The sequence below is a fragment of the Callorhinus ursinus genome, unplaced genomic scaffold (genome assembly GCF_003265705.2).
Source record: "Callorhinus ursinus isolate GAN/ISIS: 27379988/994484 unplaced genomic scaffold, GSC_fseal_2.0 scaffold5, whole genome shotgun sequence".
Classification (NCBI taxonomy): Eukaryota; Metazoa; Chordata; class Mammalia; order Carnivora; family Otariidae; genus Callorhinus; species Callorhinus ursinus.
In genome coordinates this window covers 17,737,872-17,762,240 of record NW_027397067.1, presented here as the reverse complement: position 1 = coordinate 17,762,240, position 24,369 = coordinate 17,737,872, and the positions used below count along the sequence as shown (strand labels likewise).

The 24,369-nt window shown below is 44.0% G+C and overlaps 3 protein-coding genes across 12 annotated transcripts in view; 1 reads left to right on the top strand and 2 right to left on the bottom strand.

Moving 5' to 3' along the window:
* ADHFE1 (alcohol dehydrogenase iron containing 1) overlaps positions 1–19,443 on the bottom strand; it is a 34,918-nt gene extending 15,475 nt beyond the window's left edge. For 4 of the 10 annotated variants that reach the window (XM_025870661.2, XM_025870657.2, XM_025870663.2 and 1 more), the window contains exons 1-10: positions 19,345–19,440; positions 12,228–12,265; positions 10,326–10,372; positions 9,721–9,774; positions 9,379–9,533; positions 9,033–9,229; positions 7,363–7,440; positions 5,915–6,020; positions 3,279–3,431; positions 1,225–1,323 (exon numbers count right to left, since the gene is read on the bottom strand). In XM_025870661.2, coding sequence (XP_025726446.1) covers positions 1,225–1,323; positions 3,279–3,431; positions 5,915–6,020; positions 7,363–7,440; positions 9,033–9,229; positions 9,379–9,533; positions 9,721–9,774; positions 10,326–10,372; positions 12,228–12,265; positions 19,345–19,403 — 986 coding nt within the window. In that variant the 5' untranslated portion in view covers positions 19,404–19,440. Of the gene's footprint in view, positions 1–1,224; positions 1,324–3,278; positions 3,432–5,914; positions 6,021–7,362; positions 7,441–9,032; positions 9,230–9,378; positions 9,534–9,720; positions 9,775–10,325; positions 10,405–11,130; positions 11,191–12,227; positions 12,266–19,344 lie in introns of all 10 variants that reach the window. The other 6 variants (XM_025870662.2, XM_025870666.2, XM_073892841.1 and 3 more) reach the window with 6 other exon arrangements.
* Positions 19,444–19,807: 364 nt separating this feature from the next.
* Positions 19,808–22,611, bottom strand: RRS1 (ribosome biogenesis regulator 1 homolog). Its single transcript, XM_025870656.2, has one exon. It carries the CDS (start codon positions 22,512–22,514, stop codon positions 21,399–21,401), a length of 1,116 nt encoding a protein of 371 aa, XP_025726441.1. The 5' UTR covers positions 22,515–22,611; the 3' UTR covers positions 19,808–21,398.
* A 55-nt stretch (positions 22,612–22,666) lies between these two features.
* The window catches only part of CRH (corticotropin releasing hormone), a 184,100-nt gene continuing 182,397 nt past the window's right edge, over positions 22,667–24,369 (top strand). Inside the window, exon 1 of the mRNA XM_073892838.1 lies at positions 22,667–22,737. The gene's annotated coding sequence lies outside the window, so the exon portion shown is untranslated. The remainder of the gene's footprint in view (positions 22,738–24,369) is intronic.

Sequence of the window (24,369 nt, the reverse complement as noted above, 5' to 3'; positions counted from 1 at the left end):
ATCCCTTTCTTTTTGTGAGAGATTAAGAGAAAAAAATTCTTGCATTTGAGGTTTTAAAAATCCACAACACATGGTGAGGATGTGGAGAAATCAGAACCCTTATCCACTGCTTATGGGAGTGTAAAATGGTGTAGCTGCTATGGATAACAATACTAGTTCCTCAGAACTTAAACAGAGAGCTACCATATGACCTAACAACTCCACTCCTAGGTATATACTCAGTAGAAATGAAAACATATATCCACACAAAAAACTTATACACAAATGTTCATAGCAGCATTATTCATAATAGCCAAAAAGTGGAAACAGTCCAATGTCCATCTTCTGATGAATGGAGAAATAAAATGTGGCATATCCATACAGTGGAATATTACTTGGCAATAAAAAGGAATGACATACTGATGCATGTATGGATGAACCATGAAAACATGCTAAGCTAAAGGCACAAATGACCACATATTATATAATTCCATTTATATAAAATATCCAGAGTAGGCAAATCTATAAAGACAAAGTAGATTAGTGGTTGCTTACGACTGGGGGGTGTAGGAGGATTGATGGGTGACAGCCAAGGGGAACGGAATTTCTTCTCGGCAATAAAATGTTGTAAAATCGATTGTGGTAATGGCTGTACAACTCTACGAATATGCTAAAGCCCACTGAATTATACATTTTGAATGGGTAAATTTTATAGTGTGTGAATTGTATCTCAATAAGGCTGTTATAAAAGAAAAATCTATGGGCGCCTGGGTGGCTCAGATGGTTAAGTGTCTGCCTTCGGCTCAGGTCATGATCCCAGGGTCCTGGGATCGAGTCCCACATTGGGCTCCCTGCTCCTTGGGAGCCTGCTTCTCCCTCTGCTTCTCTCTCTCTCTCTCTCTCTCTCCCTCTGTCTGTCATGAATAAATAAATGAAATCTAAAAAAAAAAAAAAATCTATGAGGGCACCGGGCTGGCTCAGTCAATGGAGCATGTGATTCTTGATCTCAGGGTCGTGAGTTTGAGCCCCACATTAGGGGTAGAATATATTTTAAAAAAATAATAAAACTTAAAAAGCTATGACCCAACAAATTACATTTGAATTAAGAAAACATTCCAGGACCCTAAGTTAAATTTCTTCTCTCTATAGCGTATTTAGATCTTACCACTTGTCCTAAGTTATAAACATTTTTTAAAAATAAAAGCAATAGCTTAGGTGAAGAAATAAAATCTCAAGTTCGCTCACCACAGATGAACACCAGCATTTCCAAAGCCAATGCCAGCAAAAGCACTTGCCAAGTGCATATTAGACCTTGCTTCAAGATCATCAGGATTTCTGACAGCCCTGTGGATGATATAAATACCTACATCAACACTGGCATTTCCTACTGAATAAAAAGCTGCCTTAGGGAAAGATCTGTGAAAAAAGAAATTCTTCTTGGTAGGAAGAAAAATTAGGCAACTTATTCAAATGACATCTTGTTTTCTCAACGAAAACCGAAGGGAAACATATTTTCTCATCAATGGTTTTGGGCAAAGGCATAATAAATATGCTGTCAGGCTGCTCATGTGATAAAAGTGCCAGGGGAAGCAAAGCACTGACCCTTGGACTGCGAGCTGCTCTAGAAAAGTGCCCTGAGACTCATTCTTCTTCTTCATTTGTCAGTGATCTTGACTATGGTCAAGTAAACATACAATCAGAATGCACAGGGCCCAGACTACTTCTCTGAAATGAGTCCCTGTTGCCCGGGGCTACCTGCAGGCTAAACACAGCCTGCCCAGCCATCTTTCTTTCTGTGACACTGCCCCAAATAGAACCCTCTGGAGGCCTCTTTTAGTATCTGTGGAAACTACATGTTATTTTAATATTTATCCTCATGGAAGTGGGATGTTATTGTAGGATGAGCCTTTGCTCGCTCTAGATGTCCCGATGCCACTTTGTAAAAGCAAATTCTCAAAGGCCCCTTGCAGATGCAGCTCAACCATCCTGCACACACTTGCTTAGAAACCCTGCCCCAGGGAAGAAGCCTAAGACTGCCAAGAATGACAAACCACCCCTTGCTTGCTTTTCACGATTTTGCCTGGAGTAAGGGTTCCTGTTATGCAGTAAGAGTGCTACAGCCTTTTATCTCCTTTTATTTGGAATGGTTAGGCATCTGTGGCTCCTTTCCAAACCCAGTGTTAGTTTCTTATTCCCTGAACACCAAGATGAAAGAGCAGATGATGGGGCTTTAGCTTTTCCTCTGTCCTTTACATGCCCTCACCTTCCACTGTGCTCTGCCACGTCTTCTGCCTGTCTCTCACACACTGGCTGACCGTTATCTGTATCTGCGTCTACCCAGCCAAATGCTACCATGCTCCCTGATGGTCTCCTGAAATAGTTCTGTGTCCCTTCCCTTTGCTTTACTACAAAATGTAGTCTGAGCTCCCTCTCTAGTGTAGCTTCCAGCTCGGGGCCAGCGGAAGCACCATGTTCACATCTAGGTCCAACCTGCTGTGCTCTTTCCCTCTGTTATGTGTACAAATGAGTCTGGCTTTGCATAGGTCTTAATGTCTCAGGGATCAGCTTTCATCTCTAAGTATATCTTTGCTCTCTTGGGAGCCAATCATAGCTACATCATTCATAAATCCTTTGAAATCTTTTAGAAAGCTTTTTATATCTCCTGGGACAGACAACTCTACACATCCATTTCTTAAATTCAGTCATGTTAGTTTGCTTACTGGGTTGACTGTGTGTGCCTTTGGACAGGGCCTGCATGGGCACAGCCAACATCTGCCTCTCTGGGTCTCACTTCAGCTCTTGGTGTAGCCAAATCTCAAAGGACATCTGCCCTCACCTGAGCTCTGGTTTCAAGGCTTTGATGAATAATCCTTCTAGGTGCATCCTTCAGAAATCAGGGGCTCATATTTTGTTCCCTTGCCTTTGCCTTTTCAGACTGAAGGACTCAGGTTTCACCTGACCTCAGGTGAGTCCCTCCCCATCCTTTTCATCCTTCCAGAGACCGCTGGTCTCTGGTGCTCCTCTGTGTCCACTGACTGATCTGATGAACAGGCGTGCTCAGGCTATTTCAGGATCTGGCACGCTCTATTTTATGTGAGGGTGGAATGTGGTTTTCCTGTTCTATTTGTTCCCTCCCTCCCTCCCTTCCTTTTTCTTTCTTTCGATTTTATTTTTAAGTAATTTCAACATCCAATGTGGGGCTCGAACTTACAACCCCAAGATCAAGATTTGCGTGCTTTATTGACTGAGCCAGCCAGGCGCCCCTTCCGTTCCATTTCTATCTCCCTTGGGCCACATACCTCTTCAGATACTTAGCGACGATCCTAAGTGCATGGACTGCCCAAATGTCGCTGATTGGGTTGCTGCCCTGGTATGCTGGCCGGGTGATAGGATTTGAAGGGCAGGGGCTCCGCATGTGGTAGGGTAGGGCAGTGTAGGACTCCAGGGCATGGCTAATGAGAAATATTTAAAACACACAGATTGAAAGCACCTTCTTCTTTTTTCCCTCCATTCAAATTACAGACTCTCTTGGACATGTTCAGTATTCACTCCACGGCAGATAAACTCTGTAGCAGTGATAATGACAGCGCATCATCCCAGCAGGTCAGACTCTTGCCCACAATAGTCATTGCTTATTATAGAAATTAACAGTGACGTTTATATTAACAGCATTACAGTGTTTTTTGACCAGTACGTATTACTGGATTACATGTGGTCCCTTTCTAGTGCAAATAAATCTTTATGATGTTGAATTTTTACATATTTGGGTCATGAAGAAAAGCACTGAATCTAAAAAATGATTTCCTTGTAAAATATATTTACCATTTTATACCTTGCACTGATCAAATACCGTATCACCTAAGGAGGATCATAGTTACATGAACTGTCTATTAAGAGTACTGTGCAGCGGGTGAGAACACAGACGCCAGGGTCAGCTGTAAATCCTGGCACCAGACCTTCCTGTTGCAGGCCTGGGTAAGTCACTAGCTAACCTGTGACTCTAAGACAAGGACAAATAATACTATGCCTTCCTGGTGCTGCTGTGAAAATTAAATGAGGCGGTACATGTAAAGTACTTAGAATAATGAGCAGCACATTGTAAAACTTACCATTCACTGTTATTATTACATTTTGGCCTGAAAAAAAATTCAATTCTTTTTTCTGACATGCCTTAAACTAAAGGTTGGCTATTTCAAGAACCAAGCTTCAGAATTTCCTCTACCTGCTGGGGTGCCATCAATTCTAATGAATCAATTGCAGAAGAGAAAAAAAAAAGCATAGCCATCTAGATCAATGATGCATTGGGAACACAATATAACATGAACGGTTTCAGGCATGAATTATGGTTTTCGGTCTTAGAATGGAGAATTTCTTCTATACCTGAGAAGCAGATAAAATCTTTTGAACAAACCATTGGAATTTTTTTTTTAAATAGTTGGTAGATGGTTTTATGGCTTTATAGTTCTTAATCTATTCAAACTGTGGGCAATGCAAGAATGAGGTGTCCATGTCGGGAGATATTAACCAAATACCTATGATGTGACAGTCACTGTGCCAAGGGACAGAGATAGAGAAGTGAGTAAGATGGTCCTGTCCTCATCAAGCTCACAGTGCAGTGAAGGAGATGGGCATGTGAAATGGAAGAGTCTTAGAATGTATACGCCACCCAATGGGGAAGAGCAAAGAACAGAGTGGTCAGTTGTACCTGAGGAGAGGAAAGGGGGTGGGGGTCAGCAAAGGCTCCATCAAGGGGAGAATGCACCAGTGGAACTGGAAGATGAATATTCCAAACAGATAAAGAGCTGAGCATTGGGGACATTCCAGGGCCAAAGAAATTTGGCCTTCTGGCAGTAGGCGTGGAAAGCCACTAACAGACTTGTCAGGCAGAGGTATGTGTGTGTGCATGCATGTATATGTGTGATGAATCTTGCTGAGGCTGTTATGGAGGACAGACGGACTATGGGATGGAAGCAGGGAGTCTGACAAGGAGACTACTGCAACTGTCTAAGCAAGACTTGGGCAGGTCTGAACCAAGGTGGGAACAATGAGGCTCGAGGGGAGGGAGCAGATAGGAGAGATTCAAGCAGGACAAGTGGTAGGAAATACTGGGCTATGTGTGGGCATGAGAAAGAAGTTCATAGTAAGTCCTGCTGCTCACTAACTTAAGGGACTCAGGGAAAGCTGTGAGGTGGTGGGGGAAGTTAGAGAAGAATCAGATTTCATCGAATTTAAAATGCCATGCATTATAGATGCACTAGTTAAAAAAAATGTACCACTGAGGAAGAAAACCATACAGTCGTGCCACAGATCTTAAGATGTGTTCTGAGTTCGGAGATGTTAGAATGTGAAAAAATGTGCACGTGCAAGTGGATGAAATAGGTAGTTTGGGACATGCTGAATGTGGACGGTGTCCTGATCAGGGATCCAGCAGCACATCGCAGCTGAGGCCCAGGGAGCATGCAGTATGACTCTGGCAAGTCACTACATCTCCAAGCCAGGTTTCTTTCTCATGTGGTGCAGAGCTGTAGTGAGGTGGTGATGTGTGCAAAGTGCTGACTCAGTGAAATGTTTGCTCCCTCTTCCGTGCCGTGGCAGCCCTGGCCGTTTCCTGCTTCCTGTAGCCATAGAGGCAGGTGCTGTGGGTCTGAGATGCTGCACACCAGCTCCGCCTGCTCCTTTTGCTGTGTGCCCGTGGCAGCCGCCGTGGCTGGCCTGGCTGATCCTGAACAGCGGTCTGTGGCTTACCCAGGAGCCCACCTAGTCATCAACCTTTATAGGTTCTGCGTTTTCATCTAGGAAAGGGGATAAGGATAGCCAAAGCTGGCGTGGTTGTGGAACACTAATCGGTGTCTGCTTAGCAAGTGCTTTCAGCAAGAAGATACTGTCCATAGACTCAGGGACTGGAAAAGCCCCTCCAGTTGGCACCGGTACCTACCAAAGCACATCGAAGCCACTGTTGGCAACCACCTGGTCAGGCATGTGCAGGGTGTGCATAGGATCGATCAGTCCCAGTGTGGGTTTGATGGCTCGGGAAGCAATACCTAAGACAGGGATTTTCAACAGAGGGGAAAGGTATGGACACCATTTAAAAAAATTAAGTTACTTTAGGTTAACAATCTATTCTTAAAAAATTAAAAATAGGAGATGAGATTCATTCTCATGAAGGAAGGCAGCAAGAACAGTGGAAAGAGGTCTGGAGTCAGAAACCTGGGTTTTTCAGTGGATCTGAAGCTCCTTCTGGTTTGAAGGAGCCAAGTGTGTACATCTCTTCCCAACGCTGGTTTGAATGGTGTCACTGGCTATGGTGGGAGTATTTACACCAAAGAAATTGACCAATACTACAAGTTGGCCATTAAATTCCTGATTACATTCCAGAGAACTGCTTTACTAGCACACCACTGGTTTGGGTCCTGGTTCTGCAGCTTGCGATGTATCTTTGGGCAAGTCACTTAGTCTCTCTTAATTCTCTATTAGATCCTAACAATATAGGGCTTCTAACCCTCATAGCTGATGTAAGGCTAGTATTAGAAAATATTATGTAAAATCTTTGAAAAACTGTAAGGTAGAATTCAAGTATTGGCTACTATTATCTTTAATAATGTCAAAGGTTAATGTAACTTAATTTAAAAAAGAGAAGTTACTATAAATGTGCAGTCAAATATCAATTTATTCTGCCTGGGACTTCTGGATCTCTCTGGAGTGATGGGAATGTTTTATACTTTGATTGGGGTAGTGGTTACATGGGTATATCTGTTTGTCAAAATTCATCAAACTGACTCTCAAAAATGTATGCATTTTATTATATAAAATTTGTGTCTCAATGAAACTGATTTAAAATGTTGAAAGGAAAAAAATATTGAAAAGATGTCCAAGAAAGGGAATAATCATTCACCACTGACATACAGTTACTAACTTAGGCAGAGAAATGGCCAATCAAGATTATGGCATTGCAATATGCTTTTGTAGGTAATTCTCAAAAATAAGTTTATTAGGGGCGCCTGGGTGGCTCAGTCGTTAAGCGTCTGCTTTCTGCTCAGGTCATGATCGGTCCTGGGATCGAGCCCCGCATCGGGCTCCCTGCTCCGCGGGAAGCCTGCTTCTCCCTCTCCCACTCCCCCTGCTTACGTTCCCTCTCTCACTGTGTCTCTCTCTGTCAAATAAATAAAATTAAAAAAAAAAGTTTATTAGACTGTTTCATATTTTGATATGTAGTTGGAAAAAGAAAGAAAATGTGTGTGTGTGTGTGTGTGTGTGTTTGTGTGTGTGTGTGTACCTCCCTTAACTCTAAACTCCTTGATTTTTAGATATTAGGATTAAAGAAAAGGAGGTGGAGTTGAAAGGTGAGAGAGAATTAAACAAAATTTTTATGGGCACAGTTCTTACCAGTTTTTACTTTCAAGTGTTCATAGTCAAAGATGGCAACTCCCGTAGTTTCACTCCCAGTTCCTGAGGTAGTTGGGACTTGAACAAAATAATTTACATTAATTACATTAATTACATTACATTAATTTACATAATGCATCTAAATAAAGGTCAATGGAGATACTTAATTCAGCTTTAGGAAGCAAGGAACAAAGTTAGAGAAGGAAGCTCTGATGCCCCTGTTGCTCACCTGAGGTCTGTATCTGTATTAATCCGCACGTATGCTTCACATGTGTGTCCGTGTCTGCATTAACATGCATGTGCAATAGTATGCCTGTCAGCATTAACATGCACTTTAATATGCATATGTGATGGCAGCATCTGCATTAATATGCACACGTTTCACATGCATGGTGTCCATGTCTATATAGCATGTAGGCATGTCTAACATATATGTGCACTTTGATGAGACTGTGTGATACCTATATCTCTACTAACACATATGTAGGATGTCAGTGCCTGTGCCAACATGTATCTAGGCCTAACATGTATGCTGTCCATGTCTGTATTAACACGTATGTATGTTTAACATGTATGTGTAATGTCTGTTTCTGTGTTAACAGCTAGGAATTCTGAGAACTCTAGCACCCGAGCTTACGCAGCTGCAGCTGGGCATTCAAACACGGGCTGCTCGGCATCTCGGTTAGAAAATTCATATTTGCCTTCTCTTAAAGACATCTTTATTCCTTCTTGGCAGCAAGCACAGTAACGTTCTGCCTTTGCTGGGCTCTGTGGTTTTGTAGTTCTGTCAAGTTTCTAAACTTTACTAATCACCCCTCTGTGTGATGCTGACACAGTTTCACCAGAGGGTTCCATTTGCTAGACATCAATTATGGTGCTCCCTGCTGATTGCTCATTCATGTCAAAGCAGTTCATCTGCCTTCAGCTTACTCCTATACCATCACAAGGCCCATTCACAGTGGGGGCAGACGAGGGGGAGAAGAGAGAGGACAAAACTTCAGACAGATATTGTCCAGTTACCAGTTAGTGCATTTTCACTATAAAACTTTAAATAGTAATATGCTAACAGCCATAAAATGGGAGGGAGGGAAGACCAAGAGATCCCAAGGTCTGTGCGGGACAGACAAGCTATTCTGATTTGGATTTGTGTGTCTGTCCCCAAGGGCAGCCACAGAGCAGATGTTGCCCAGAGTGATGCAGCCATGTTGGCCACATGTCCCAGAGAAGAGACAAAGCCCCAGGTCAGCTGAAGAGCCATTGTGTGGAAGAAAGGGTTGAGTCAACACCAGAAAAATAATAGCGAATGTTCCCCTTATACTCCACAGTGGCTTGCAGAATGGGACAAAGCAGAGAGGTTTAGAAGACCAACCTGCCAGCAGAGGGATCTAATAATATGGAAACGATAACCTTCCCTCCTCCTTCACACAGTAACTTCCTAGCATAAATCTGCAAACTTCCCTACCACTGACCCAAATTGTCTCTGCGCAATAAATGAAGATCAGAATTTTAAACATCAATGAATTGCTATCTGTTCTCTCCAAACAATGTACTACACTGAAATGAAGAAATCAGAAAACTTTGGGAACGTATACCCTAATATTCCTGGCTTGCATCTTTCCTGAGGCCTTTTGCCAACCACAAAACAAAACATACAAACACACAGTCTTTACCTGCAATCAGAGGCTTCAGAGGCACAGACACGGGCTTTCCCTTCCCAATGGGGGCATTGACATAATCTAGGAAATCAGAGTGAGGGCTGGACGCATACAGATTAGCGGCCTTACAGGTGTCCATGGTGGACCCGCCACCGACAGCAACGTAGGCATCAAAAGCTCCCCTTTTGACAAACTCAATGGCTTCCATGAAGCTTGGAGAAGGGAAAATAAAAGCCATAGTTAGGTCATATTTTTTCAGAAACAAAGTGCCACGCCATTAAACAAGGCCTGGAGCAAGTTTTAAGCAACAGTGAGATGTGTTGGCTTCTACATAAAGTAAATAGCAACAATAAAATAATACCTTCTATCAGTTGGTTCCACCCTCACATTGTCATAAACCTTAAAATTTATGCCATTCTTCACTAGGGAATCCATAACCATTTGTACGGGAGGGAGCTGGGAGAGGTTCTTGTCTGTCATCAAACACACATTTTTAGCACCCATGTTTTTTAGGTCCTACAACAACAAAAATAATTTGTAAGTTAGGTTTGACTGCCCGAGAACTGTAATAGATTCTCTCTCTCTGGCAAATTAACAACTGTACATTTTTAAAAACAAAGGACTCAATTGTTGTCAATTTGCATTTGTTTTAAAAGACATGTAACATTTATAATGGAAGACTGTAGGAATCTTAAATACTCGCCATTCCCACTTCCTTTGTAACTCCTGCTCCGTATCTAATATTTGAAACGGCCATCTGAGGAAAAAAAAAAGATTTAGGTATAGGGTGTTTCACTTAAAAACCTATAAATGAAATGAATGGTTCCTTATTGTATAGAAAATAAAGTATATATTCCTTAGCGTGGCCTTCATTTTAATTTATGACTCCTGAACGAGGAGGAGACAGATTTAATCAAATAATTATGTAGTTACGGTGTGATAAAAATTCATCAGAATTCATTGATCCTTTATTCTTGCTTCAAAAGATTACTTGGACCTCTTTTAGGTTATTATAATTACGAAACTAAACTGTGACATACAACATATATAAGTTGGAGACGTTTGTAGAACTGGGAATCTGTCCTATTTTGATGGCTGAACAAAAGACAGTATTCTAGACATTACTCATGTTATCAGAAGATGTGTATTCCAGTTCCATTACCCCCATTGCTAAATAGGGTCTCATCAAATAATGAGATTAGGGAACACTAATTAATAGATTTCAAATGAGATAATAATGCATTAGTAAAATACTCTAGTATTTTTTCAAGTCATTCATAAAAGAAAGAATGGATTGATTATATCTACCTCAAAGGCATAATCTGTTGTTTTCCCAGAAGGTGCAAATCCAGGAGCTAGAAATGTAGAAATTAGCATCAGAGTAGGCCTCAAAAACAAAGGAAAAATAATGGTTTTTGTTAGTAAATTGGTATTTCAGCAGTGAACATAAGCATCTCCCTTAAAAAGCCTTACCTATAAAGGGGAAAAGAAAAAGCCTTAGCTAAAATATATTTTCAAGTTTCATTGTTGCCTATCAAATTGAAATTAAAACTTGCATTTTAAGAGAATGTAATGCTAACTTGAGGCTGATTGTGTGAAAATAGTTATTTAAAATATTTTCTTCATTGAAATTAAAATATACTTTTGAAACAATGTCTAAAAATCCTCTAGGGAAAAAAAAACCCCTCTAGACTCGAGTTGGATTTCTGTTAGAGAACAACTATTAGTAAATTCATTAATTAGAGTCTTGCTTATATTTCTTATAACAATTGTGATCGGTTGTTTGAATTAAAATTTTTTCTGTGGAGAAAAAATGATCACAGTAAGAAATTTATATTTTTCAAGTTAAAGCATGTAAAAATTTAGTTTTATTTATGAGATTTAATAAACATTTTTATAAACTGATATTTCTTTGTAATGTTATCAGGTTTTAGTTTTGGCAGAAATGATTTCCTGTCATATTAGAACAAGAAGGCTTCACTTAATGAGTTTTATCCTTGTTTTCATCACTCCTGGTCAGTCATAAGATTGAAAAAAAAGTCTGCAACAACAATTTCCACTACCATTTTTTTTTTTTTAAAGGACAAGAGACCACAACTAGACAACAATTTACCTTTGGATTCCTGAGGGCAAGGGTATCCTTAATCAAAATTCAAATTTCTTGCCTTATCCACTGTAAAGAAATAATCTATTACTCTTGCTACTGAAGTTTAGGAAAAGACATAAATTGAATCCTAGGAAACGGTGAGATTATCTTTATTTAAATTATTAATTTTATGCTCCCAAACAGGAGACTCCTAATTCTTTGTTGAAATCAACTAAGAATTGGAAAGAACCAGCTGAAGACAAAATTCTGCATATGTCCATGAGGACCTAAAAGGCTGGGCATGCTTTCACCTAGCAGATGGTCATTAATGACTGGGAGGTCCCTTGGCTTTTCCTAAATGGTGAGCCACACCAGTGGCAGGAAAAAGCCCTCAGTCACTCTATCTGTTCTACTCCCCAACAGGCTTCTCTGTGGGTTCTGCTTAGTTTCCTGTATGGGCAGCCCCCCTCGTTTCCATTCTCACTGTGCTGTTTAGATTTGACCTTTCCTTCTAAGAGGTGAAATCAGTTTTTGTGTCAGTAATTCATGTGACATTCTGAGGACACGCTGAAGCTACAATGAGCTTCCTGCTGCTCTGTGGACAATGGAGTTGGGAAGGATTAAGATGTTTGTGGGAACTGAAAACTTTTGTCATTTTTAATTACTAAGAAATAGAATGTTACTTTTTTTAAAAAAATTGATATAAACAAGTTTTTTCTTTCTAGGAACCGCTTTGTTCTTTAGCGTCTTTCTTTCCTGAGACATATTAAAACCATCCAAAGAGTTCATCTTTGTTAATTGTGTTTGATTAACTCAGACAATCTTAAAATCTCATCTGTGCCCCCATTTTTAGCTTTGGCAAATTCTATTTAAAATAGAAAAACATCATAAATAGCATTAAATATATACTTGAGCCAAACATGTAATCAATCAGTAGCACACGTTCAGCTCCCATCATATAATCAGAACTAGATATTGCCAGTTGCAAGTGAAAAGGCAACCATTTCAACTTTCCTCTCACATCCCCTGATTTCCTTGATTTATCCTTTGCCCAAATGTATTATAAGGGCCAATGGAGGGATTGGAAATTTGGGCCACTTTAAAACCAGAAAATGTATTATTACCTTGGGAGTAAGTATGAGAATGAGTTGGGCACTGGCATCTATGGAAAAGAAAAAAAGAAAAGTGAAACTAGAAAACCAAAAGATAGGATGCTTTAATGTGACTCACACTGCATTCTAGTCTTGAGATTCTATCAAAGTAGTTGCTATTGGCAAACGCTATGCAGGAAAACCCAGAAATCATCATGGACAAGAAGTCCACTCAGAGTCTTTCCAGTGTTGCAGGATCATTCTTTCAGGAATTATTCAGTTGGTGCTCAGTAAATGTCTTCAGGAAGCTGAGGTAAGCCCTCTGGGACTACAAGGAAGTTTGAGATGGGGTCTCAGTGCTTTAGGAGGTTCCAGCTCTTTTATCAGGTTAGGAGCTTTGACCAAATTGACCCAAGGTTAACTACTCAATGAACCTCCCCTCCCATTGCCCCCATCCAGGGAACTTGTATTTTCCCATTGTCTTCAAGGTGTTTAATTTTCTCAAAACAGACTCTGGGCCTGGGCCTCTGAGAAGCCCTCACTGGGCCTGCAGGCCTCGCTGGTCACCACCTCGCACCTCCATCCTTTCTGGGCCCAGCCCCAGGGAACTGCCAGCCCCTTGGGTGCCTTCCTGTGCTGGTCCCCGCCCCAGGACCAGTGGCCATGTCCCCTGCTCCCCCGTGGCCTGAAGTGTGCTCATGCCCATCACCCTCTCCTCCCCGAATCCCTCACCTCTTCTCAGTTCCCAGTCTGCTTCTCTACCCTTGGCTCCGTTTCCCTTCCTAGTCTCTGTCACCTCCCATTTCCTGCATAGTCCCTTTCTCCTGTTGCTATGCATTTGAGTATCACCAAAGTGTTTTATGTTTCTATTTCTTGCCAGAGAACCTTGTCCTAGTGGGGTCCCAGTAGATCCGTGAATGTATACACCCCCCCCTCCACCGTTCAAATTTGGAGCGAGAACATCTGAGGGGTAAGGTGGGGAAGGAAGGAAAAGTGTTCAACTCAATGGTGGTCAAGACCTCAAAAACAGATTTAAGTCAAAGCAGACATGGGAAGCGGGTGTGAGCGCCACCATGAGTGGAGGCTGCCACCTCCTGGAGACGGCTGAAAATGCCGAGTGTTGAGAGTCCTGGGAGCATCCCAGCGGTGTTAGCCATTCTCAGGCTGCCGCAGGGAAAACACAGCAGGCAAGGCCAAGGCCTTGTCCTTCACAGGTGGGCTTTCTTTGGAGAACTTTCCCTGCTTTACACCCTCCAAGGACGAGAAAGTGGAGGCAGAGGGAAGAACATCTCCAGACTCAAAACTTTCCACTGCCCAGGGCCTTGGGAGCACATGCTTTCCTACACCCCTCTCCCTTCTTTTTATTTTATATTTATAAGGTTTGAGGCCGCCTTGATTAATCATTCCTATTTCTTGTGGTTTGAATCCCATCCTCTCTTGCCTTCTTGGGGCCTCCATCTATCCTGTGTTTCCTAGTCTTCCCCCTCACTAGATCTTTGTCATTGTATTTAAGAGTTTCGTGCTTCAAAGTCTCAACCTCTTTTCCCCTCTGGCTTGCTCACCCTCTCTGGGCCTTCCCTCCTGACCTAGGTCTGCTGGCTCCATTTTCTTGCGTCCCACACATTGCTTGGCTCCCTGAAATCTGGCTGCTGTCTCAACAAGTCTCAGCTTTCCTGCTATATTCTTACTTCTCAGACCCCCCACCCCCAGGACCTTGCTCTCCTAGCAATGAACACTGGGCCACCCCCTCCTTGGGTGGGTGCAATGCTTTCCTTGGCTTCCAGGACTCCCTACTCACCTGGGTTTCCTCTAATTATTTTCCAGCTCCTTTCCCACTCTGCTCATTCCTTAAATATTGAGTTCTATCCTGGGCTCACCTCTCACCCTTTATAGCAAACCACTCATCAAGGCCCCCCCAATATTTCTCTACCCAAATCCAACCACCGCTCTTGGGTCCTCTGCCAGTCTCTGGTTTCAGTGTCATCTCTCATCTGGATAACTACAGAGAGTCCCTAATAGGCTTCTCTTGGCTCCCTCTGTGCCACACAGTGGTCAGGGGCTTATTTCCAATGATGCCCCCCCACTTCCCCTCCCATGGCTTTTTGGATAAAGTTCAGACCTGGCCCTGCTTCACAGGCCCAGCTAATCTCTCTAGCCTGGTCCCTCATCTCCGTCCATCCTCTGGAGCTCCTGGAAAATTTGTTCTTTTCCTTGAATGGGCCACACATTCTCTTTCTTGCCTCCAGAACTTTGTCCTTGTTATTTCCTCTGCCTGGAACATGTTTCCCCCCTTCTTCCAGGTAATTAGTGTCCTTTCTAGTGTCAGTTGAATTGTCACTTCCCCTGGGCAGTCTTCCTTAAGGCTGGAGGCCGCAGGTAGGCACTCTCCCCCTATGGTCTGTACTACGCCTCCCTCCCCATTAGAACCATTATCACACTGTATTGTTGGTACCATTCTCCTGTTTGCATCTGCCGCTAGATTGTAAATTTTGTGGTGGCAAGACAAGATCTGCCCTTTATCACAACTTTATCCATAATGGTTAGCATTGTAACAGGCACAAACTAATACCAATTAAAGGAATACTGATTGAAGAAATAAGTAAATGAATAAATGAATGAATAAATAAATAAATAAATTAGACATTTAAAATCCTCTGAGCTTTTCTCTCTTTTCCTGGTGTGCCAAGACACAGAACCTGAGCTGGGGTAGGGAGAAACAGACTGTGGGTTCCCCCACCTTAGGATAGCCTGAAACCACTGATGGGCTTCTCTACTGTTGAGAAGCTGAGGAACCCACGGGTAGAGCAAGGCTCTCATTCACCCACCCTCTGGCTCTGGCCTGATTATTCTGGCCTTCCTGCCAGTATCACTGGCTAGGGATAAACTGGCCAAGCTTTCAGCAAAAGTCGGCCCCTCTCCTGTGCACTAAATCTCATCCCCCCCCCCCCCATTTACTCAAGGACATCACTGTATCATCGTCTCTGTCCTGCATCATCAAGATTTCCCCCCAAGTAGATCTTATCCACCAACATAAAATATTGTTTTTCTCTTTTTAATGTTTAAATCTTTTAATTTTTAAATATATTTTTTAAAGATTTTATTTATTTGTCAGAGAGAGAGAAAGAGAGAGAGCACAAGCTGGCAGAATGGCAGGCAGAGGGAGAAACAGGCTTCCTGCCAAGCAAGGAGCCTGATGCAGGACTCAATCCCAGGACTCTCGGATCATGACCTCAGCTGAAGACAGACGCTTAACCGACTGACCCACCTAGGCATCCCGTGTTTTTCCCTTTTTATATTAACAACCTTCTCTTGTCCTTCTTCCCTCTCCTGATGCTGCCCCCACTGCTCTCCTTGCCTTTAGATGACTATACCTGCTCTTTCCAGTTTCTCTTCTTGCATTCTCTCTGGGACCCCCTCCAACTGACCTTTGCCCTATGACTCCACTAACAGTTTACCAGGTCACTAATGCCCTTCACCTTGCTAATATACCACTCCGTTCCGAGTTCAGTCCTCATCTTGCCCAACATGGCAGCAGCATCCTTCTATCCACTCCCTTCTCCCTGGAAACACTTTCTTCCTTTCGTTTCCAGGCTGCTCCTGGCCTAGGTTCTTTTCATGCTATTGACTCTGAATGCTGGAGGGTCCCAGGGATCGGCCTGTGGATCCTTCTCTTTTCTTTCCACTCTCACTCCCTGAGTGACCACACCTTGTCTCATGGTCTTGAGTGCCTTCCATGCTGACAATTTCCCCCTTTATCTTTCTGGTTTAGTTGTCTTGCTTGAACTCCAGATTCAGCTGCCTGACATCTCCACTTGAACGTCTATTAGGCATTTCAGCTCCCACCTAAGATTCAGTTCCTGGTCTTCCCTTAAAGCCTTTTCCCCACCCCAGTTTAATGGCAATTTCATTCTTCCAGTTGTTTAGGCCAAAACACCTTGGGCTCATCCTTGGTCGTCCCCCTGCTGGCCCCCAACATCTCTGACCTCATCTTCCCCTCACTCACTCTGCTCCAGTCACCGTGTTCTGAAACCATGCTGGTATTCCCCACCTCTAAGTACCTTCCCATAGAGCCACATGGCTCTCTCTTCCTTCCATGGGTCTTCCATCTCAGTTACCTTCTCAGTGAGTGTGGTTGGCTGAGACCCTGAAGATATTCAGGTCCTAACACCTGCAACCTGTGAACATTATAGAACAAAAGGGATTCTACAGATGTGATTAAATTAAAGATTTTGAGATGGAAAGATTATCCTGGATTATCTGGGTGGGCCCTAAATGTAATTAGAAACATCCTTCTAGGAGAGAGGCAGAAGGAGATTTGACATAAAGGTAATGTGACCACTGAAGCAAGTGGCTACCTTTGCTGGCTGTGAAGATGGGGGAAGGAGCTACAATCTACCGTCGCAAAAAGTGCAGCTCTAGAAGATGGAAAGAGCAAGATAATGGATTCTCCTCCAGAACCTCTGAAGGGAGTGTGGCCCTCTTACACCTTGATTTTGGCCCAGTAAGACTGATTTTGAACTTCAGAACTGTAAAAGAATAAATGTGTGTTGTTTTACGCCACCAAAGTCATGGTAATTTGTTACAGCAGCAATAAGATACTAATACAGTTAGGTCTTCTCTGACCATCCTCTCTAAAATTGCATCCCCTCCTTCAACAACCCATCCTCTACTTTCTCTTTAATACCTATCAACTTGTAATATACTCTAAATTTTACTAGTTTATTGTCCACCCCACCTGCCCCACCTACACACTTATACACCAGGGATATTAGGTTGTTTTGTTTCTTGATGTACCCCACGAATGAGAACACTGCAAATCTGCAGTGAATGTGTAGTCCTTCCCTCCTGGGCTTTCTCCTACCTCTCTGGCTGTGTTCCTGTCCTTTAATATTGGCTCCTTTTCCTCCACTGAAAGTGCCAATCATTTGCAAATCCAAGTGCGTAAGGAGGCTGGTAGATAATATAAATGAGAGGTCAGAGCTCCTGGCTGGCTATGTAGCTGGTGTGCAGAATGAGTGGCGGGCTATATGCCAGGCTCTCTCAGGAAGCTGGAATGCTTGCCTTGTTCAAGGGAAGTGGCCACCACTTCACCTCAGCCCTGGTAGACCTTCCAGATGAAATGTGGGCCCAATGATGCCATTTCCCAATTTTCCAAAAATTTTTATCTGAAATCTCCAACTTTTTAAATGCATACCCTATTTAAAAAATAAGCCCCGTTTTGCCACTCCTGCTTCAACACATTGCTGCTCATAGGGACCTCATTCTCAACCCTTCTAGGTTTACAGTTTGCTAAGGCCTTTGCTTCCCCAGCCAGAGTTTCAACTGTCCTCTATACGTGTGTGTGAGTTTCAACTCACTTCAGAGCTCCAGAACAATATAATCAATTACCTGCTGAAGGTCTTCTTCACCTGGATGTACCTGAGCCATGTCCAATTTGAATTTCCTAAGGTAAGTTATCATCTTCCTCCTAAAGCTAATGCTTCTATAGTCCCTATCTTGGTAAATGGCCCCAGCGTTTACCTGATACCCCAGCCAGAAACTTCAACCTCTCCTTCCATCTCACTAATCAGATACAAAGTCCTGCTGATTTTAATGGACTCCTCAATATTTCTCACATCTACCCCTTGTACCAGCTGCCTCTCCTTGGTACCTGAAGCCATCACCTTTTAGCTGAAGCATTACAATTACTTCTAGTCTTTCCCCTTCACTGCACACTGCCACCAGAAAGCTCTAACATAATTCTAATCATGCCACCCTCCTTTGTCATACAACCATTCCAAAAACATGTTCTACATGACACTGGTTCCAAGGGATATGAATAGTGTTGCTTGATAAAAAGTTTTATAACACAGATTTAGAACAAAGAGTTTAAATACAGCTAATCTTTTTTTTTTTTTTCCCAACCCTGTAGGACTTCTCAGAGCCTTTTGTGTGCTAATTATCCTGACTCCAAAAGCACTATGCAGCAGTGAGCAGTTTCCCATTTATTTAGCCATGGAATTCCTCCCCCCACGCCCCATGGGGCATTTCAAAGTATTAGTGTTTCACAGTGAGAACTATTGCTTCCATAACTTTCTATTATCTACAGGACATAATTCAAATTCTTTAGCATGGGACTGAGAACAAGGACCGTGAAGCTAGAATATCTGGGTTCAGATTATGGCTGCACCATTTGCTTAGCTGTGTGACACTGGACAGATTCCTTTTCTTCATGCTTTTTTTTCTTTTTAACTGTAATATGAGGATAATAATACAATATGGCATAGGGTTGTCCTAAGGATTACTGTTACTATTAATAGTATATGTAAAGCATGTAGGACAGTGCCTGGCACAATTTTAACTTCCTTTAGATCCTGGAACTACATCTCTTGCCAGTAGTTCTGCTCTTCCCAGTTAGTTGAAATTCCTCTCTAGTCCCCCTCCTTTCCCCTTATCTCTACCTGTTTGCTCAAAATTTTACATGTTTTCCCAGGCTGACTGGTGCATTTGTACGTTCCACAAATATTTATCAGGTGGCTACTATATACCTCCCATTTCTGGATGGGGAGTCAGACATGTCATAACATTTAATACCCTGACTCCCTGTACACGCCAGGGAGTGAAGCTCCTGGTAATTTCTCACATCCATCTCTCTCTTCCCTCCGTTGCTCACAGGCCCGTTTCACAAACCCTGTCCCCTCATCCAATTACCCGCTAGAGTTTAAATTGCTCCAGAGTCTTTCACCCTTGTATCCCCAGCACCTAGAATACTTTTTGGCACATAATATACACCCAATACAAATGTGTTGATTGGATGCATGAATTTGTCTTGGTCACCGTGCCAAGCCCTCCAATGTCTGCCACGACATGGGACCAGGCACTGTCTTCTCTGGACCTTTTTAACGGTAGAACAAGCAGGGTGCAACCTGCCTCGCGGCTGTGTGTAGTTGCATGGCACCCCGCTACAATGTCGCCCCACCTGGCGCACGGCTCTGACGTGGAGAGGGCACGCTAAATGGGATCCCCTTCCCCGGGTTCTTTAAAGTAACCTGAGTAAGACCGCGTGGGGCCCGGCGGGTCGCACCCAGAGGGGCTGCGTAGGCACGGTGGCATCCTCCGGTCCCCCGCCCGCCCGCCGGCCCCGCACTCACGCGGCGGGCCCCGCACTCACGCTGCTCGCTGCAGTTGCCTCAGCAAGTGCGCGACACGGGCGCGGGCGGCTGCAGCCATGGCCGTGCAGTCTTCCTTCCAGTAGCCCCTCCTCCACCCCCTACGCCCCTTCTGCGGACCAATCCCAGCCGCCGCCCTCCTGCTCCCGCCCACTCGGCTGAGACTGCCCACCCCCCCGTGCTAATTCTCCCGGCCCCAGCGTTAGCCCTCTGGATCAGGGCCATTTTCCCACGAGTCAAAATCTCAAGTGCCCTACCTGCAATTTCACCATCCACCTCCGAAATTGCCGTAATGGTAACTGCTTTGTAGGATCGTGAGTACTTCCTGAAGTCTCTCTACTTAAAACTCTTTATTTCAAATATTGGGGATATGGGGAAAGGGAGGGAAAAAAGGGCATTCTTTTTCCACTGATTCCTTTAAAATGCTACTTTGCCTTCCTACTTTCCCAATAAATTATTAAGACATTGCATTTAAACTGTTTTAATAGTAAATAAGGACCATGCAAAAAGCCCGAGGGTTTTGTTTGTTTTTACAGGGTCAGTGCTGTGCCTAACTGCTAAATCAAAAGTCTAAAAACAACAACAACAAAACCCAAAAAAATCCCAAAACCAAACAGTAACAACAAAACACCCTGAACAGTTGAGAACTTAAAAGGTGTTAAGTGCTCCAGAATAGCTTTTGATTAAGTTACCATTAAATGGTTTCATCAGTAGTTACAAATTTTCCATGATTACACTATATTCTAGGGCCAAGTGCTCCACTTCCCAGTGGGAGAGTTGATCAATGATGGCAGTTCAACTTTATCAGAAAGTATCCTAAGACAGTAACAATTGAACATCTGTGTTTTTAGTAACGTATCATGAAATTTGAATTAATCTTTTCTTCCATAGTAATTTCTAAAGATAACATAAAAATGAGGCAACACTAAAAAAAGACACAATTAACACCCAACTTTAATTTCCTATCAACTGTCAGACCAAAAACCTGAGTAGAGTGGCTCATGGGGCTGTAACAGCAGCAAAAATGCTCCCCTGGAATCTAGATCTACTATGAATCCTTCTCAGCTTATTGAGATCAATTAGGGAAGGAGACCCATAAAAGCTATGAACATTTGACCTCCTAATCAAACTAGTAAGGTCAGTTTGACAAACGAATCAAAGATAAGTGTTTCAGTAAAGATTTGGTGGGTTTCTTCATCTCTTCTCAAAAAACAGACCCTACCAGATGTTTAAAAAAAAAAAATTGGGGACATAAATGTTGAAAAAGTTTTAAGTGTTTTTTGGATTAATGAGGATTATTACCATTATTTAGTGAAGCCCACATTTATAATTTACAGGCAGTAAATGTTTTCACAGTATTAAAAAGCATAAAATCTTTTTCCAGAGACACCAGTCATACTACACTTTCATATTATATCTGATACTTATTAGAAAAACTCACACTTCTGTTGGTATCACTGAAATCATCATAAATTACCTGCTTTATGTTTTTTAGAAAGTAAACTAAAATAATCTGAACCAGGTATCCCCTGGCTTTACTTAGAATTTCTACCAATAGCCAAAATGTCAAAAGTAACAGTAGATACACACTTTTATTAAACAACCTTCATAAGAGTTACTTATAAGTCCAGTTTTGAAAATGTAATCTTTCCATTCCCCCATGTGATACACTCCCTTGTTATAAAAATAATGCAGAAATCAATTTTAAGTCTGAAAGATGACCAACTCTCTCTCACAATATATCCAAAGTTAAAAAGAAAAAAAGATGTCTGTTTAAAAATAGAACTCATTCTCAGTTTCCACCAAATTCTTTCCCGGATTCTTATGTCCTCAAATACATCCTTTAATCTCCAGCCAAATTCCTGGTTGTGGGAAAAACATTAATTTGTAGAGTCCAACATTTACATACTATCTTGGGGGTCGGCAGTCTATCCCTTCAACCTCAAGCTCAGTGAAGGCAGCGGCCCCCTTCTTCAACAACCCCCCGCCCCCCCGTAACTAGAATTTAACATTTAGTATATAGTTCTTGGTTTACAGACGGGTCCGAGGGTGAAAATTATTTCCTTCTCTTTCCTCCTTGGTGTTGCCCTCCTTTCCTCTTGCCGCCATAGGGAAGCGGCCCAGAATTCATCTTGCCTCCCAAGCCCGCTTTCCTCTTCCCTCCCCGGCTGGGCGGGACACCTTTCCTTTTGCCCCCAGGACCCTGCCGGCCCCCCTTTCTCTTGCCCTTCTGGCTCATTTTCCTCCTCTTGGCAGCCTCCTCCTGGTCCTCCTCCCTCATCTGTTTATTGGTGGCCCTTGTCACGTCCAGCTGAGGCTTTTTGCTCTTCATCACCCGCAGCAGCTCCAACTGGCTCTTTTTCTCCGCTGCAAAGTCCCCGAAAAGGGGTTGAAACTTCCTCTTCTTGCCGGAGCCCCGGGGGGCCTTCTCCTTGGGCAAGCGCTCCTGGAAACGCCCCACTGAGGCGGTGGAGACCTTGGCCACCTGCATGGCGCGGCCCAATTCCTCCTTACTCTGGTGTCCCGTAGGATGCATGCCAGCCGCGCTGGGCAGCTGCATCTTGTGCGCGCGAGCCAGGTTACGCAGTCGGTTCAACTCATTCTTGGCCACCCGTTCCTTCTTAGCCTGGATCCGCTTGGCGAACTGGTCCTCTAAGGGGTCGGCACCGCCGGGCACCTCGATCAACCATTCCTTGGTGTCGTCGCGGGCGCGCTGGTAGCCCCAGCGGCGTCGCCACTGGCCACTCACCTCGTCCCACACCAGATTGGTCTTCTTCTTGGGACGGATGCCCTTGAGGCGTGCGAACTGCTGCCAGCGAGTAAGCGGCCGCGGCCGGGGCACCGGCTTCTCGCGCGGCAGGCGAGTGGTGGGCTCTGGCAGCCGCGCCACCAGCGCCTCCTCCACGCGCTCCGTGGGCAGCTGCCACAGCTGGTTGATGAGCAGCTGCGTGTTGTCCCGCGCCAGGGCCTGCAGCTCAGCCTCCGGCGTGGGTCCCGCGCGCCGCAGGCCCGTCGGGGGGTTCCGGTCTGAGGCCAGCAGGTTACCCAAGTCGAACTCCAGCTCCAGCTCTTTGTGCACCGTGATGCGCTGCAGCTTCTCTGCCTCGTCCCGCTCCGCCTTTGCCAGCAATTCCTCCACGCTCTGGCCCTCCATGGCTCCTCCTGGGCTCATTCGCTCCGGGTAGACAGTTCAAATTACTGCTTTGCCAACGCCGGCTCAAGCCCGGGGAACGCAACCACGCGCGGTCGCCGAGAAGCTCGTTCCGGAAGAGAAAGCTTCGCTTCCGGAGCACCCGGAAGAGGCTCACAGTCCCGGCAACCCGAGAAGAGGCCGGCAGAGAGCAGTGTTGGAGAGCAGATGGGATTACCGGAGGCTCTTTGGCGGGAGCCCAGAGGTAGGCGGTGCTAGCGCAAGGAGCCTAGACTACGAATTCCAGGGCCCAATTGGATCTGGGTCTCCCAGGATGCAGCGGCGGAGCGGGGTGGTGTGAATTTTGGGCGTCGCGGTTTGAGGGGGTCCCGGAGCGACTGTTACCAATTTCAGTGTAAATCAGTTCACAAGATGTATCTCTTCTCAGCTTTCTGGGACTACATAAATTTTATTTTTACCATAGCCTGAACCTGTTCATGGGGGTCCTGGGTGTTGACCGAGAGAGACATTTTCCACAGATGCACATAAAGCTAGTTGTGGAAGATTTGGTTTGCTTGGTGAGCGAACAGGGGCTGGCAGTTAGACTGCCTTAGGTGGGCACTGGGGTGCGCTCCCCCCGCCCCCTCCCCGGGCGAGCTGAGGTCTGGCAGCCCAGAGCCCCCGGATTGCATCCTCTCCACGCTTGTGGCAAATATGCGCTGGGCTCTGTCTGCAGTGAAACTGCCTGAGTTCCAATCCGGACTTCTGTTGGACCTTCGGGTATTTGGGCCTAATTAAAAACCTGTAAGATGCGGTGGTAATAGTACCTACCATTTAGGGCTATTATAAGGATAAATGAGTTAATATGCCTCTGAGGCAGCTTGGTCTGGAACATAGGAGCACTCAACAAATGTTAGCTAAATACCAATTATTAACCTTTCTAATCGCCCTGGGAGTAAGCTAAAGAGGCAGTCTTATACAGTGATTATGCACCAGGTTCTTGGGTCAAACTACCTAGAATCACATCTAGTTTTACAGTACCTACTTTGGACAGGTTTTTTTAACCTAAGTCCAATTCATAAGTTGAAAATATGAAACATTAGTTCCTGGTACATAGTAAGCACTCAATAAGTGTTAGCAGTTGTTAATCATCATATTCCACAAAAGGAGGCTCAGAGAAGTAAAATGACTTGTCTAAGGTTATACAACTAGGAAATGTGGGAGTAGGAATTATCTTAACTCTCGCTTTAAGACGATAGGCGTATTCTCCGCAATGTCTTTCAGGCCCTTGAGACACAAAATGTGGGGTCTTTTTTTTTTTTTTTTTTTAAAGATTTTATTTATTTATTCATGAGAGACAGAGGAGGAGAGAGAGAGAGAGAAGCAGAGGGAGAAGCAGGCTCCCAAGGAGCAGAGAGCCTGATGCGGGACTCGATCTCAGGACCCTGGGATCATGACCTGAGCCGAAGGCAGACGCTTAACCATCTGAGCCACCCAGGCGCCCATGTGTGGTCTTTTGACCAGTAGTATAGCATCACCTGAGAAGTTGTTAGAATTGCAGTGTCTCTGGCCTCAACCCAGATGTAATGATTCAGAACCTTCATTTTTAACAAGATCTTTGGGTGATGAGTATGTACATCAAGTTTGGGAGGCACAGGGCTGATTGTATGGCTTACAGGTTTGGTTTTGTTTTTTAGTGGGAAGTTGGGAGTAGTGAAGAGGGGGTTATGCTAGAAAATTACCCATGGAAATGGATATAATAGCCCTTAGGAAATAGATTTAGTTGAGTTTCAGCTGGAGAGGTCATTAGGCACAGTCCCATCTACTGTACCTGCCTCCCCACCCCCTTTACCCCCCCCCCCACCCGCCGGAGTTTGGTTTCTGGAGCTCACTATCT